The 14,229-nt window shown below is 34.0% G+C and overlaps 2 protein-coding genes across 3 annotated transcripts; one reads left to right on the top strand and one right to left on the bottom strand.

The window, feature by feature from the left end:
- The first annotated feature begins 1,616 nt into the window (after positions 1 to 1,616).
- Positions 1,617 to 4,956, top strand: LOC142642303 (uncharacterized). The gene is made up of 4 exons (XM_075816665.1): positions 1,617 to 1,937; positions 2,259 to 2,890; positions 3,347 to 3,544; positions 4,703 to 4,956. The coding sequence occupies exons 1-4, from the start codon at positions 1,715 to 1,717 to the stop codon at positions 4,745 to 4,747; spliced, it is 1,098 nt and encodes a 365-aa protein (XP_075672780.1). The 5' UTR covers positions 1,617 to 1,714; the 3' UTR covers positions 4,748 to 4,956.
- A 565-nt stretch (positions 4,957 to 5,521) lies between these two features.
- Positions 5,522 to 11,755, bottom strand: LOC142642684 (calcium-dependent protein kinase 26). Of its 2 annotated transcripts, none has more exons than XM_075817095.1 (9): positions 11,487 to 11,755; positions 10,157 to 10,980; positions 9,707 to 9,850; positions 9,469 to 9,621; positions 8,861 to 8,976; positions 8,505 to 8,672; positions 7,057 to 7,281; positions 6,351 to 6,498; positions 5,522 to 5,867 (listed from the first exon to the last, which is right to left on the bottom strand). In XM_075817095.1, exons 2-8 carry the CDS (start codon positions 10,905 to 10,907, stop codon positions 6,376 to 6,378), a joined length of 1,680 nt encoding a protein of 559 aa, XP_075673210.1. In that variant the 5' UTR covers positions 10,908 to 10,980; positions 11,487 to 11,755; the 3' UTR covers positions 5,522 to 5,867; positions 6,351 to 6,375. The 2 variants fall into 2 exon arrangements, with proteins under 2 accessions (XP_075673210.1, XP_075673211.1); XM_075817096.1 differs by having other exon boundaries at positions 11,548 to 11,755.
- Positions 11,756 to 14,229: the final 2,474 nt, after the last annotated feature.

Genomic DNA, 14,229 nt, shown 5'->3' with positions numbered 1-14,229 from the left:
AATTGTTCACAATTGGATCTCACCATCCTACAGTTTTAGTTACCAAGATATCTTTCAAAAACTATAGTTTTAAGGATGTGCTTTATAAACAAATGTACAACAAGAACATATTTCCTTTAGCCTCTCTATGCCTACTAAAACTAGTTTTTTTTTTTTACAAGCAGATTTATAACTTGATTTCTACTTATCTAGTTTAGCAAGATATAAATTAATTGACTAAATAGTTCATTAAAAAATGAAACCAAACCTAACTTGTTTGTGGTGTTTACTTTGTTGTGTAAGCCACCATGTGGATAGAGGGATACGAGAGATCATGGATCTACGTCATTATGATTTTGAAATTAAAACTTACGTCAATTATATTGTTATAATTGTAATTGTAATTGTGTGTGCTTCTACACACACACACACACACACACACACTTTTATCACTTTTAGGCTGCATTAATCGTGGATACACGACAAAATGAATTGTTTTATTTACAAACTTCACCTTTACAAAAAGCGTAGATTTATTATTTATTTTTATTTTATTGTAAATTATCATTCTTATTTTCTATTGAAGAAGACTTTGATCACCTATTATAATTCTTGAATATGTCATTGTTATCTATGATTTTTCACCTTTTTATTTTAAAATAAAAAGTAAAATCCTATAATTTAACTATACCTATGGCAAAACTTAATTGACAAAAGCTAAAGTTCAATATGGTTTATAAGAAATTTAAAAAAAAAATGTTCAATGTGGACAATTGAGAGAAATAATAACAAGTAGTTAGGATGACTTGCCTTCACATTCTTCTTATAAATTTTTTTAAAAAAAACATTGCCTTCATGAGGCAATTTACAACCCTTCTATTTATATGCGAGAGTTCCATGGATATTTTCACGTCAATATGAGAAGTGGTAGATGAATTAGATATGTTCATGAATTAGATACATTCGCTTGGCTTGAAGATATGCTCGATCAATATATGTAACGTCGTATGCTTAATGTCGTAAGTTTCAAGGTGTTACCTTTAGGCATTTTCATATGAGTGATTAATAAATGATTTCGGAGCACAGTAACATGATGCTCACTTCTCTTATATTTATGATCGATCCTATTCACTAAATTTTTGAAAAATCTACTATAAATGTAAGAGTAATATGAGTTCACGGTAATATTTACTTTTGCACCAATCCCTCCAAATCACAAATCTCAAGAATTGCTTCTATTATAGTACCATGCTCTTGGAGCCCTGGTCCTTGCCTAAGACCAAATGAATATTAGTCACTACTCACTTGTCCATGTTGTTTGGTAACTAATGTTGTCTAGTGAAAACCTTGGGGACTAGACGACTAGCCAGTGTAGTCACCCTTGTGCCTTGGCTACGTACTCATCAGGAAAAAGTCTCTATACAAACAGTTATCTGAAGTGCTAGTGGAACAAGAAATGGGCAAGGCACTAAATAAATATTGTAATCTAATCTGGTATAGGAAATGGGACAGAGACAGACAGACACAGTACAAAACAACGTCGTTTGAAGTGATGGATGATCCTATTCCTAGCTCCACCTCCACATACCACATGCTGTGTCTTAGGCCACGTATTACTAACTTTGCTTTCTTTCTTTGATCCCTCTTTCGTGCTTTAGAATATTCCTTCATCCATTTCATCTTTCCCAAACTCTCACCCTTGAACCAAAGCTCATAACAGAGAGCATAATAAACAATGGCATTAGCTGCGAATAGCGTCATAATATCCCATAACACAGCTTTCACTTCCTTTGATTTCCCTTCTTCTAAGTTTATCTCAAATCTTCACTCACACTTTCAACGTATTCCTCGTATTACAATCACCACCACACCCTCTTCCTCCACCGCCAAGGCCACTCTCTCAGATGTTCAACTTCAAGACCACAAGAACAATACCTTCAATACCACCTCCACCACTTGTAAGTTCAAACAATACTTTGTTTTCATTCACTTTTTTCAAGCTTTCCAGTGCTAGAAAACTGATAAACTACCAATTGTCTAAAAAATTGTTAGGAAAAATTGAACTCAAATCACTTAACCATTACACTTACAACAATTCGAAACTAGGATCACCTGGTCTTAACTCTATATCAGTTTTCCCAAAGCTTAAGCCTTTAGGAAGGGTTATTCTAATAGAAACAAATACTAAAACAGTTCAAGATTGATTATTTCTTTTGTTGAAGAATACCCTGTTGTTAAAATATGATATAAACACATATGCTATGTTTTATTTGTTCAAGCTTGGTCAGAATTTGCCACAAATGTCTCTGGTGAATGGGATGGTTTTGGAGCAGAATTCACAAATGAAGGGAGCCCAATTGAGCTTCCTGAATCTGTTGTCCCCGAAGCTTACAGAGAGTGGGAAGTAAGGGTATTTGATTGGCAAACTCAGTGCCCAACTCTTGCTCAACCAGAGGAACCCCTTCTTATATACAAGTCAATAAAGCTACTTCCCACAGTTGGGTGTGAAGCCGATGCTGCCACACGATATAGCATAGATGAGAGAAGCATTGGAGGTCAAGATGATAAAGTTTCTGCCTTTGCATATCAAGCTAGTGGAAGCTATGTAGCTATGTGGCCAAGTGAGGGTAATTCATCGTTGGAGTTGGAGTATTGTTTGGTTAATCCTCAAGACCGAGAGTCGCGTGTGAGGATTATTCAGATTGTGAATGTAGATGATAGGAAGATGGTGTTGCAGAAAGTTCGAGTCTTTCGTGAGCAGTGGTATGGGCCTTTTAGGAATGGTGAACAGTTGGGTGGATGTGCTATCCGGGATTCTGGATTTGCTGCCACAGATGCCATGGAAGCCTCAGATGTTGTTGGTGTTTGGCAGGGCCCTCGTGCTGTTGCCAAGTTCGATGCTTTTCACACTGTGAGTACCCCTTTGTCCTTGTTTGGTCTGTTTTTTGGTCATGATGACATTTGCGAACTGACATGACATATTGTCTATCAATATTAACTTGACATCTATCCATATGTGAAAATTTTCCAAGAAATGTTGTCTACGAAGTAATTGGAACTGAAAACCCAACAAGTTTTGAAGTGTTTGAACATTGATATCTAATTTTAGACAAGTGACTTGGTAGCATTATTGAAACAATTCTCTGTTTTTTTGCCATTAATGAATACATGGGAAATTGAGCAAAATTGAAGAGGATCTTAGATAGGTGGCTAAGTGGTTGAGTATATGTGGATGCATGCTTTCCACTAGAAGAATGATTCTTGCACCATCACCCCTATGCAATTGATAAGCATGAATTTGAATCAATAATATATGACTCTTATGGTCAGATTAGTATGCATTTTGACCTTGCCTTGACTACTCCAGGACTTACTTCAAGAACTTCGAGATGATGGTGTCATGAAGTCAGTAAGAGATGAATGTGACCTTATATTGCTTCCCAAGCAATTGTGGTGTTCACTTAAACAAAGTACAGATGGTGAAACTTGTAGTGAGGTGGGATGGCTCTTTGATAATGGGCAAGAAATCACATCAAGTTGTATTTTCTCTGCTGCAAAGTTGAAGGTAAGTTTAGTTATATATGTTTGTTTCAATTAGTGATTTGGCGGTCTTAGGTTTGGACACCTTAGGGGTGTTTTGCAGCATAGTTTTAACACATTTTAAACAACATTACATACATTTTCACAAACTTTTTCACCTACACGTAAATTAAAAATACTCAAACAATCTAACTCAAACTACTCTCCCAAACACCCCCTTAATAATCAAGAGTATTGAGTTAGAGGGGAAAATAATCTATTTTGATAATCAAAATATGAAAATGTTAAAAGTCATTATCAATTTTACTGTAAAAGGCTTACAAATTGATATGTAAAACGTGTTGATAGAAAAAAGGAAGTAAAAAGCAAACTTATTTTCACCGGTTTATATGACCCAGACCTACTTTTATTGGTTATCTAATCCTTGTTGAAACTTGCATGTTACAATGGTCATTTGTTTCAAATCGAAAAATCAAGTCTTCCAAGTTTTGCATTGACCATGTGACAATCAAAATATGAAAATGTTAAAAAGTCATTATCAATTTTACTGTAAAAGGCTTACAAATTGACATGTGAAACGTGTTGATAGAAAAAAGGAACTAAAAAGCAAACTTATTTTCACCGGTTTATATGACCCAGACCTACTTTTATTGGTTGTCTAACCCTTGTTGAAACTTGCATGTTAGAATGGCCATTTGTTTCAAATCGAAAAATCAAGTCTTCCAAGTTTTGCATTGACCATGTGACAATCAAAATATGAAAATGTTAAAAAGTCATTATCAATTTTACTGTAAAAGGCTTACAAATTGACATGTGAAACGTGTTGATAGAAAAAAAGAAATAAAAAGCAAACTTATTGGTTGTCTAATCCTTGTTGAAACTTGCATGTTAGAATGGCCATTTGTTTCAAATCGAAAAATCAAGTCTTCCAAGTTTTGCATTGATCATGTGACAATCAAAATATGAAAATGTTAAAAGTCATTATCAATTTTACTGCAAAAGGCTTACAAATTGATATGTGAAACGTGTTGATAGAAAAAAGAAAATAAAAAGTAAACTTATTTTCACCGGTTTATATGACCTACTTCAATTGGTTGTCTAATTCTTGTTGAAACTTGCATATTAGAATGGCCGTTCGTTTCAAGTTTTGCATTGACCATGTGAACTGTTGTATCTTTCGCAGGGAGTCTCCATAGCCCGTGAAACTAGAGCTGCAGAGGGTGTATAGTCATAGTAATTAATTACGACTGAGACCAGCCTCTACCAAAAAAAAAAATAGCATTGCCATTTGACTTGTACATTAAATGCAAATCAAATTCAATCATTAATATGGCAAGTTGTAATGGAAGTGTATCTTACTATATCTTACTGCCTTCATATTACTTTGGTTGAAAAGTGAGAAGATATTAATACTATAACACCGCCCATCTTCACATATTCTTGGTATTTCTCGATACAATTCTTTACATATTATCAAATCGCCCACTTTGTCTGTCGCAACAATATGCGTTTATTGGGCAAGACTTAAGATAAATTTCTTTTAAAGTGTTATAAGTTAAAACAAAAAATGCACTGTTGGTACCGTATTTTAATCAATAGTCATAATTAATTTAACTGGGAAACTACACTATAATACTTGAAGAATTTTACATTCAGTACCCCGGTGCAAAAACAAAGAGCTATACCACCCCCTCTAGGTTTTCTTGATGTTCTTTACAATGTGGCCACTCTGATTGTGTTCAATTTGAAAGACAGACAAAACTGTTCATTTTTAAGACCAGAGTTTTTTAAAAAAAATGCATATAACTAGTTGCGTATCTGATTCCAAAATTTATTTCCTTCCTATCTGAAAGCATTCTTGCAATCATGTAATGCACCTGAATGATCTCTTATAAAAAACTTAAGAGGAGTGACAGTTTTTGGTAGGAACACGGTGTAACGAGTGCGGCAAAGTGCATTCTGTGATTGCCTAAATTTTTCAATCCACCAAGCAAGTTGGTCATTATCGAGGCAAAACAGGGCTCTCAATTCGCCCAAGACTACATTCAAAAGAAAATATAAATTTACATCCTCAGAATCAAAGCAGTATATGAACAGAAACCCCCAAATGAAAACAGTGCACACTAATTTAGAAACTAGAACACTTCACTCTGAAGTCTACAAAGCTTATAAAATTTTTCTTCGGTCATACAGCATCATCATAAAGGCATCACTCAATAAATGTTCAGGCACAGAACATCTAAGACCCTAATCCTGTGTTTGACATGATAAGGCTTCAGAACTAGGGAAGAATCAAATATGTTTCTCAGAGCTTCATCACTAATTTTCTTCTGGCTTTGCTGTACAACCTGCCAATTGCCAAATCAGTGTAAGCGTGGGGAACAGCTTGATAATCATATTATTAAACAGTTTAAAATGGCCCCCAGATAAGGACATCATAATTAACCCAATCTTGGGGTAAAAATTGCAACTTTATACGAATTCATCCGGTTTTAAGATAATACTAGTAATACATTAGTTGAAACCAAGCCAAATCAATTTGATTATAGGAAAGTAAATTGAAGCTAGTTTGAAGTATGAACCTTCAGCAGTTGCTTACAGAATTTAATGATTAGAACAATTGTCATTTCACATTTAAGCTTTAATAGATGACCCTGGAAATGAATTAGAACAATTTTCCTTTGAAATTCAATTGTTTGCCTTTAAAACTCAACTATTGAACTAAGCAAATGATGTTAAACTACAAAAACTTAAGGATCCCCCCAAGCTCCAGGATTCTTAGAAGGAACTGAAAGAAGGGAAATAGCTCAGATAAACAAAAATGGAAGTACCTATACATGATAATCTTGTTGGGGGCTAATGAGCACCAGATGCATCTCTCATGCTCAAATTCAGACTGTTTCGCATAGTTCGTCTTCCAATTCCAGCATTGCCCTTTTGCATCATAGCAACAAATTCACCATAATCGATTGTTCCATCCTAAAAGAACACACATATAGCAGAGCATCAGAGCTTGATCAAGAACCAAATAGTTGAACCAGGCAACAAAACACACACACAGATAGGAGACAGTATAAGGGAGGAAAGCCTCACTTGACTAAAAACAACAGTAAGAAAAATGACAGCAAGCAAGGCAAATCTACTTGCCAGCCTTCCACCAATTTTATCACATGAATTTGTATCTCACTTTTAGTTGTGTAATAAGTGCTGTAGACAAAATACTTATATAACTGACATTCAAAAGTTCTTTATATGCATAATTTTGGAAGGAGAAGCCAGATGAAGATAATGCTTAATGTCCCATTATCTAATGCACAATGGTTAAGTAAAATCCAATTCCTTGCATGCTTATTATCTGATAATTAAGAAGAATACTTGAATTGATTTTGATAATGAATACAGATATAAAAGCTTTGAAAAGGCATTTAAAACTTACTAGTTCAAGTTTAAAAATTATTACAAGGAGACAATTATTTTAGAGTGCATAAATGTCTTCCAACCTGAGGTGCTTAAAGGGATCAAATATAGATGACTTACATTATCTTGATCAACTTCTTTAATTATATCTTCAATAATAACATCATTTAGGTTGTGTTCTTGACAAGCTTGCTGGAGCTCATCAACTGTAATATGACCGCTTCCATCCTTGTCAAAGTATCGAAATGCTGCAATGAGATGCTCCTCACGTTCTAGTTTATTAAGATGAACTGTTGCAGCTATAAATTCCCCATAGTCGATAGTTCCACTGTTGTCAATATCAGCCTGCATACAACTAAAATAGCTCAGCTAAAGGAAACATAATGAATCCATGAAATAACATTATAAGCAAAATAATCTTGTATCATAAAGGACGATCTTGTCTGCTGATTTTTTTATTATGATTAAGGAAGAGACATGATAACTCCCTAATTTGCCGAAATTTATATTGGTTTCTAAGTATGCAAATTCCCAAACAGAAAGCAACACTAAATGAGCTACATAATTTACCCATGATCTCAACTCCCTTGTTGGCAATATTGCTAGAATATCAGTTAAATGATTAAATTCACCATTATTAAAAATAAAATAAAATAAAATAATCTTCATGTAAAAAAACAAAAAGAACAAAAATTAAAGTCACCATTTTATAGTAGCTTAAGTTTTTGGGAGAACTGGCCATTTATAATGGTATCAAAGGAGATGATCATGAGTTTAAACATTGTTTCTATTCTACCTCTCATTTTAAAAGTTTAAAATCCCACATTTAGGGCCTCACTTATTAAGGGGGAGTTTGGGCTCACATGTGATGGGGAGTATATTGGTTAAGTAATTAAATTCAACCATTTATTAAATTCTCCAAGACACTTCGAACCAATAATCGCCCTACATTCCAACAACTATCTTAAGAAACGGATTGGGAAATCCTATAGTTTTCCACTCATGTTTGTTCAATAAAAACCTTCATTTCAAATAAATTGGCATAGAGAATATGATTCACATTTAATAGTGGTATATAGCCTACTCCTCATAAGTGATATTCACTCTACACATTCCTTCACCTTCAGAAAAACACCAAACAGATTAAAGTTGAAAAAAGAATGGGCGGATGGGGGGGGGGGGGAGGAATGAGTTCTTGGTCTACAAGCACAAGCACATAACATCAAGCGAATGCTACCTTTAGGATCTACTTTATCCAAACATGATTTTCCAAATTCCTCATCTAACATGACATCACTAACTCTGATATCAATATAAACTATGTATTTCAATAATCCAAAACATTGAATTAATATCAACTCCACCATACCAAATTGAGCAGAGTCAGCTCACAGACATGTAAATAACTGAATATTCAAGTAATGACGTCAACAGAACAGGAAATTGAAACAATAACAAAGAGAAAATAATGATAAAAAAGAAGATATTGAAGAAAAAGAATTAGATGTCAGTGACATACAAAACAAAGACAATACGCATAAGTATTAGCTGTGAAACAAACAAATTACCGCTTCCATAAGATCACGTATTTCTGTATCCTTCAAGGTAGAGCCATATCTTCGCAAACCAGCTTTCAGTTCATCAAATGTAATTGAACCACTGTTATCAGTATCCATTGCCGTAAACATTTCTCTCAAACCAGCAATCTCCTCCTCAGAAAGGCTTTCAGCTATTACCTGAGGGCACAAAACAGACATGAAAGTTCTGTCAACATGAATACTAGATTTGGAATTGAAAAAGAGGCATGCCAAAAATCAACATCAATGCTTTTCAAATGGAAGATCTCTCTCTCTCTCTCTCTCTCTCTCTCTCTATATATATATATATATATATTTTAATATCTGTGTCATGCACGCATACTTACCCGTAAAGCCATCTTCTTTAACTTATTCATTGCAGAGAACTGCTTGAGACGAGAAAGTACGGCTGGATCCAATGGTCTGTCAGGAGCAACTCCATTTTCACATATCCAAGGATGGCCTATATACAATTAAGAAAGATGCGCTTCAATTTGATCATGAACATAGTTCAAATAAAAAATCAAAGAACAGCCAACTACATTAACAATTAATGTAAGTACCCATTTAAGCAGATTTTTTTGTTGTCATCTTCCAAAACTAGCAAAACTCTAATGAAAGAAAAATATTAATTACTAAACCAATTTAAAAGCTTCAAGATGTAAATAAACAATAATTTACACGTACTCGATACATGATATAGTTGATTAGACAGACTACTATTTCGAATAACATTTGATGCCGAGGCAAGGACAAGGTAGCATTTAAGTCTTCAAACATTGATTACATAATAGATCAACCTGAAACCTACTTTAGAAAGTCCACAGTTTGCAAAACACTGGAGAACAAACATTAACAAATAAAGAGCAGCTTATTTTATTGCATCCGCAATTAAACAGTCCACATAATTTGGTAATATCAAGAAGAAGAAAAAATGACAGAAAGGTAAACATACTTAAAACTTCATGAGCATTCAAGCGTTCTGAAGGTTGAGAACACAGCATTTTCCGGATTAGGTCTTTTGCACTTTCAGATATTACGGGCCATGGTTCTGATTCAAAGTCAATATGTCCCTTCAACACCGCATCAAAAATTCCCTGCTGTGTTTCTGAATTGCAAACAAATAAAGCTTAGTGTAAAAGCACAGAATGAAAATTCCAATTGTGGTTAGTAGAATACCACAGCACACATACCTGCCCAAAATGGTGGCACACCACTTAGCAATATATACAGCATGACCCCTGCTGTCCATACATCTGCCTCTGGCCCATAATGCTTGAGGAGTACCTCAGGAGCCACATAATATGGGCTTCCAACAACATCAGTGAAAATTTGGCCTGAAGTAGCAAGCAACATATAATGTTAAACATCTCCCACATATGCCACAAGAAACGTTTTCAGCCCTCTAACCTTTAGGCGGTAGCATTAAGTTCACAAAAGTATCTTGCAAGATGTTTGTTATAAAATGCATCCCCCATTTAGTTCACATTTACTAGATACGTATGCACAATAAAACATGGAACCTTGAAACATACAAATGCTCCATTACATTTAAAGTACAATATTAGGACCTAGATAATTTCAATAGAATGCCTCAAGTAATTACATTGAAGAGAAAAAGGCAAAGGAACTTGTAATGTCACCTGGTTTAAAGAAAACTGAGAGCCCAAAATCAATGGCTTTGAGAGAGAAATCATCATCCTTGTTAACCAACAAGAAATTCTCCGGCTTCAAATCTCTATGCATAACCCCGAGCGAGTGGCAAGCCTCAACAACCCCTACAATGATCTTTGTCAATTCAGCAGCCTTCCTCTCAGTGTAATGTCCCCTCTGGATGATCCTGTCAAACAACTCACCTCCAGCACAAAGCTCCATCACAATATGCACATACAATGGGTCCTCATAAGCACCCTTGATGGTCACAATATTCTTGTGACCTGCCAAATGGTGCATTATCTGAATTTCCCTCCTAACATCTTCCACATCCTCCTTAGAAATCAACTTCCTCTTTGAGATTGACTTGCATGCATAGTCAATCCCCGTGGCAATCTCCGTGCACAAATAAGTAGTCCCGAATTGTCCCTGTCCTAATTTCCGACCCAACATGTAAAGATCACGAATGTTAGCAGTCTTATGACCCAACACATAATAAGCATGGCCCTCCCCACCACGTTTCATGATGACTTCTTTCTTGGTAGGACTATTTGCAGGTAAGTTGTTATTTTTGGGGTATTCTTTGGAGAACTCTTGGGAGGTAGGCTGCTGGGAATTTAAGCTGGTAGAGGAGTAATCAGAGGCGGTATTGGTCTTGGAAGTAGAAGAAGAATGGTCTTCGGGCTGGCTGATGCCCTGCAAATATTTTCCTTTGAAAGATCCACGGCATGTATTGCCCATCAAACAATCACAATTCCCTACTTTCACTTCACTACCTTTTCCTCATCCAAGAAACTCTCATCAATGTTATTCACTGAAAAAAAAAAAAAAAAAAAAAATTAAAGACCCATTAGCTCCTAATCCTAAATCAAAAATCTTTGAAACTGAAAATCATAAAACAAGCACTCAAAAACAAATCTTTTGTATTAGATCAGATTCCTACATCTCCTTCTTGTCTCATATAGACATTATTTCCAAAGAAAGGCAAAGAACTCCAACCTTCCCATTTTGTCTCACAGTACTTCAACGATGAAAGCTTGAAACTTGGCATTATTTTGTTGGGGTTAAAAATTAAAGACAAAAATAAACAGTCTTTAGAACCAAAAATCTGTCTTATCTAAAGAAAAATAGTTCTACCAAAGCAAACATGATCAGACTGCTAATTAATATCCAAAGATCAAACTTGGAAACACAAAATCACAAAAATAACTGAAGAAAAGAATTAGATCAACAACATGAACACGTGTACATACCTAACAAGACATACATATCCATAAATATAAATACAGAGAGAGAGAGAGAGAGAGAGAGAGCTAGTACCAGTTTGGTGAAAATGAGAGAAAATAGGTGAACAAAGCCTAAAGTTGGAGATGTTTAATACCTCTCTTTCTTCTTCTTCTTTTTGTTTTAGCACCTCTCTTTCTTCGTCTTCTTCTTTCTCTCCCTTTTATTTATTTAATTTATTTTTTTCCCATTTTATATTAATTTCTGTTTGTTGTTATTTTAGGAGGTGTTGCTGAGAAACATCGGAGGTTGGTGCTGACCAGCTTGGCTATCTCTTTCTCATCCAATTCTTTTTCTTTTCCATTAAGTTTAACAGAAAAAAAAAATGTACATATTAATATATTCAAAAGGTCAAGACACAAACTTTTTTATGTATTATACATTATTTTCATTTTGGGTCTCTCTCAATATATCAACCAATATGAACAAATCTATATATTATATATCAAAAAAAATGTTGTGTGACACTTAATGAATTCTGATTAGACCAATTGACTTATGGGTCATTCTCAAAAAAAATAATAATAATAAAAAAAAAATTTGACTTGTGGGTGGATGGGGCTGTAGAGGTAATTACAACATGGGAGATTTTTTGTCTGGATACGAGGGCGGTGAATATAATTATAAGTACAAAGCAAAAAAAAAAAAACCATGTTATGTTAGATTCATTGATGCGTGTATGACACGTGCGGCTATAACTAATGCAAGTAAGCAGTCAAAAACTTGGAGCTGATTTTTCTGGTGGATGGATTGGAGAGAGAGAGAGAGATAGATTACAAATCTAGCTACTAAATTTAGAGTATGCTGTTTTGGTTGTGTGGCACACCCTCATTGAACCAACGGCCTGTAGTTTTTTTTTTTTTAATGATATGGCTCTTCATGTTTCCTTTCTTTCCCATTTATATTTGCCATTTTTGTAACTTTCTTGCTCTCTATGACTTATCACTAAACTTTAACAATTTAGTTGGAGAACACGCTATTTCAGTTAAGTTACAAAACTCTTTTGACAGATTCTTTCCCTTTATGTAAGATTTATTGGTTCTTCGGATTTACTTGTTAGTAGTTAATTAATGGTACAGAATGCATAGATTGGTTGAAATAGAGGATTACTTACAAGTAATGCTAACTGATAGCATCTAGCTTGTAGATATTTTAGCAAACCCAACAATAGGCACAAGGAAAGCCAATCACTTTGCGGTATGTACCTCTTTACCCTTTTTTTAATTTGATCAAATTGACTCTTAAGCAAAAGCATGAAACTTTTTTATTGGAATGGCTTAAACATGACTTTCGGGACATTGTGTCTTTACTTTAGAAATGGATGCCCCCAACCCAAGGCCACCACCAAAGTTGACCCCCTACGACACATATACACAGAAATCCAAAAGTTGAATATGTCTTAAAAGAGTATAGAATCCAATATAAAGCAATATTGTACAGCTGTAATGGTTGATGATACTCACTCTATTAATACAGGTTTCCAAACTTTCCCTTGATTGATACTCCATAATAATAAAGGTAACTCCAAATTCCCCTTTTGTAAGGAAACACAGTATATTATTGGAAAAAATTATTTCAGACTAGATTCAGCTCACATTTCTTCTGTAGCCAAAAATTAAAAAAAGGGTAACAACTAGTCAACACTTAGTTTAGTTTTGGTCAAGTGCATTGGCACTGAATGATTTCTATTTATTTGAGATGGGCATGAGTTGGGCTGGAGAGAATAAATTTGAAGAGGGTTTGGAAGTGCTGTACTACCCAACTTTAGAGGCCAATGGGTCAGTCTTGACTCTAGTGGCATGTTGTCCACACATATATATATATATATATATATATATATATATATATATAATAGGTAAAATGGAGAGAAATTCAAATTAGAATTCTAAATTAGAGTTTCAATTTTGAGATATGTGTTTTAAACTATTTTATTCTTAAATAGTTATTCCTTAATTTTAGAATCAAATGTTGAACTAAATTATAAATATTCATCCAAGTGAGTTATTAAGTACAAAAACTAAAGAGTCTATATTAAATGAATTGAAAAAAAATGTTTCACAATAATTAAAAAAATATGAATAATTTATATTTTATACCTAATATTACCTTTACAAATTTTTTTACCAAATTAATAAAATATAAAAATAACTATTAATAATATTTAAATTATATATACAAAATATATAATTATATATATAGAAATTAGATTATGTATCTTACTATACCTTTTTAAGTGTATCTACTGTACAAAAATTTGCAAAAACCTGAAGGACTGTTTTTATGGATAGATAAAATTGGCAACTTGAACTGTTTAGGTTGTTTAGTTGACCACGTCGTCTTAACATGACTTCAAAATCATCTGTCAACCATTCAAAAGTAAAGAGGTAGTATTGTATTATATATTATAATCAACAATAATCTAAACGCATGTCGGCGTCAGAGCATCGAATTGGACTACTGAGATGGCTTTGACAAATTAATGACAATAATGAAAGACCATCAGCATTGACAGCAAAACGTCCACACCATCATCATCATCATCAGACTTTCATTTTTTGATTTTTTGAAGCTTAATTATAACGGAGGTTACAAAGTTAACAACCATGACTACATGCGCAATTGTCATCAAGATTCATTCTTGACTAATTGTCAATTATGTTTTTCCAAATTTGAATTCGAAAACATGATTGTATTTTATTTAATTATTCATGAAAAAAAAAAAGTTCAATTTTTTTTAATTGGTCTACACAATCATATGTTTGCATTTAAATGGATAAGC

This window comes from Castanea sativa, chromosome 7, assembly GCF_040712315.1.
Source record: "Castanea sativa cultivar Marrone di Chiusa Pesio chromosome 7, ASM4071231v1".
NCBI classification, from domain to species: domain Eukaryota; kingdom Viridiplantae; phylum Streptophyta; class Magnoliopsida; order Fagales; family Fagaceae; genus Castanea; species Castanea sativa.
The sequence above is the reverse complement of the archived record's forward strand: the minus strand, read 5'-3'. Positions and strand labels throughout refer to the sequence as shown.

Bases quoted from the DNA above. Each gene is read 5' to 3' on its own strand.
- LOC142642303 (XM_075816665.1), top strand. From the start codon at position 1,715: ATGGCATTAGCTGCGAATAGCGTCATAATATCCCATAACACAGCTTTC. The intron at 2,891-3,346 runs GTGAGTACCCCT...TGACTACTCCAG, and splicing joins AGTTCGATGCTTTTCACACT to GACTTACTTCAAGAACTTCG. The intron at 3,545-4,702 runs GTAAGTTTAGTT...TATCTTTCGCAG, and splicing joins TCTCTGCTGCAAAGTTGAAG to GGAGTCTCCATAGCCCGTGA.
- LOC142642684 (XM_075817095.1), bottom strand. From the start codon at position 10,907: ATGGGCAATACATGCCGTGGATCTTTCAAAGGAAAATATTTGCAGGGC. The intron at 8,673-8,860 runs GTAAGTATGCGT...TTGTGCCCTCAG, and splicing joins TAAAGAAGATGGCTTTACGG to GTAATAGCTGAAAGCCTTTC. The intron at 6,499-7,056 runs GTAAGTCATCTA...GTGTTCTTTTAG, and splicing joins AAGAAGTTGATCAAGATAAT to GATGGAACAATCGATTATGG.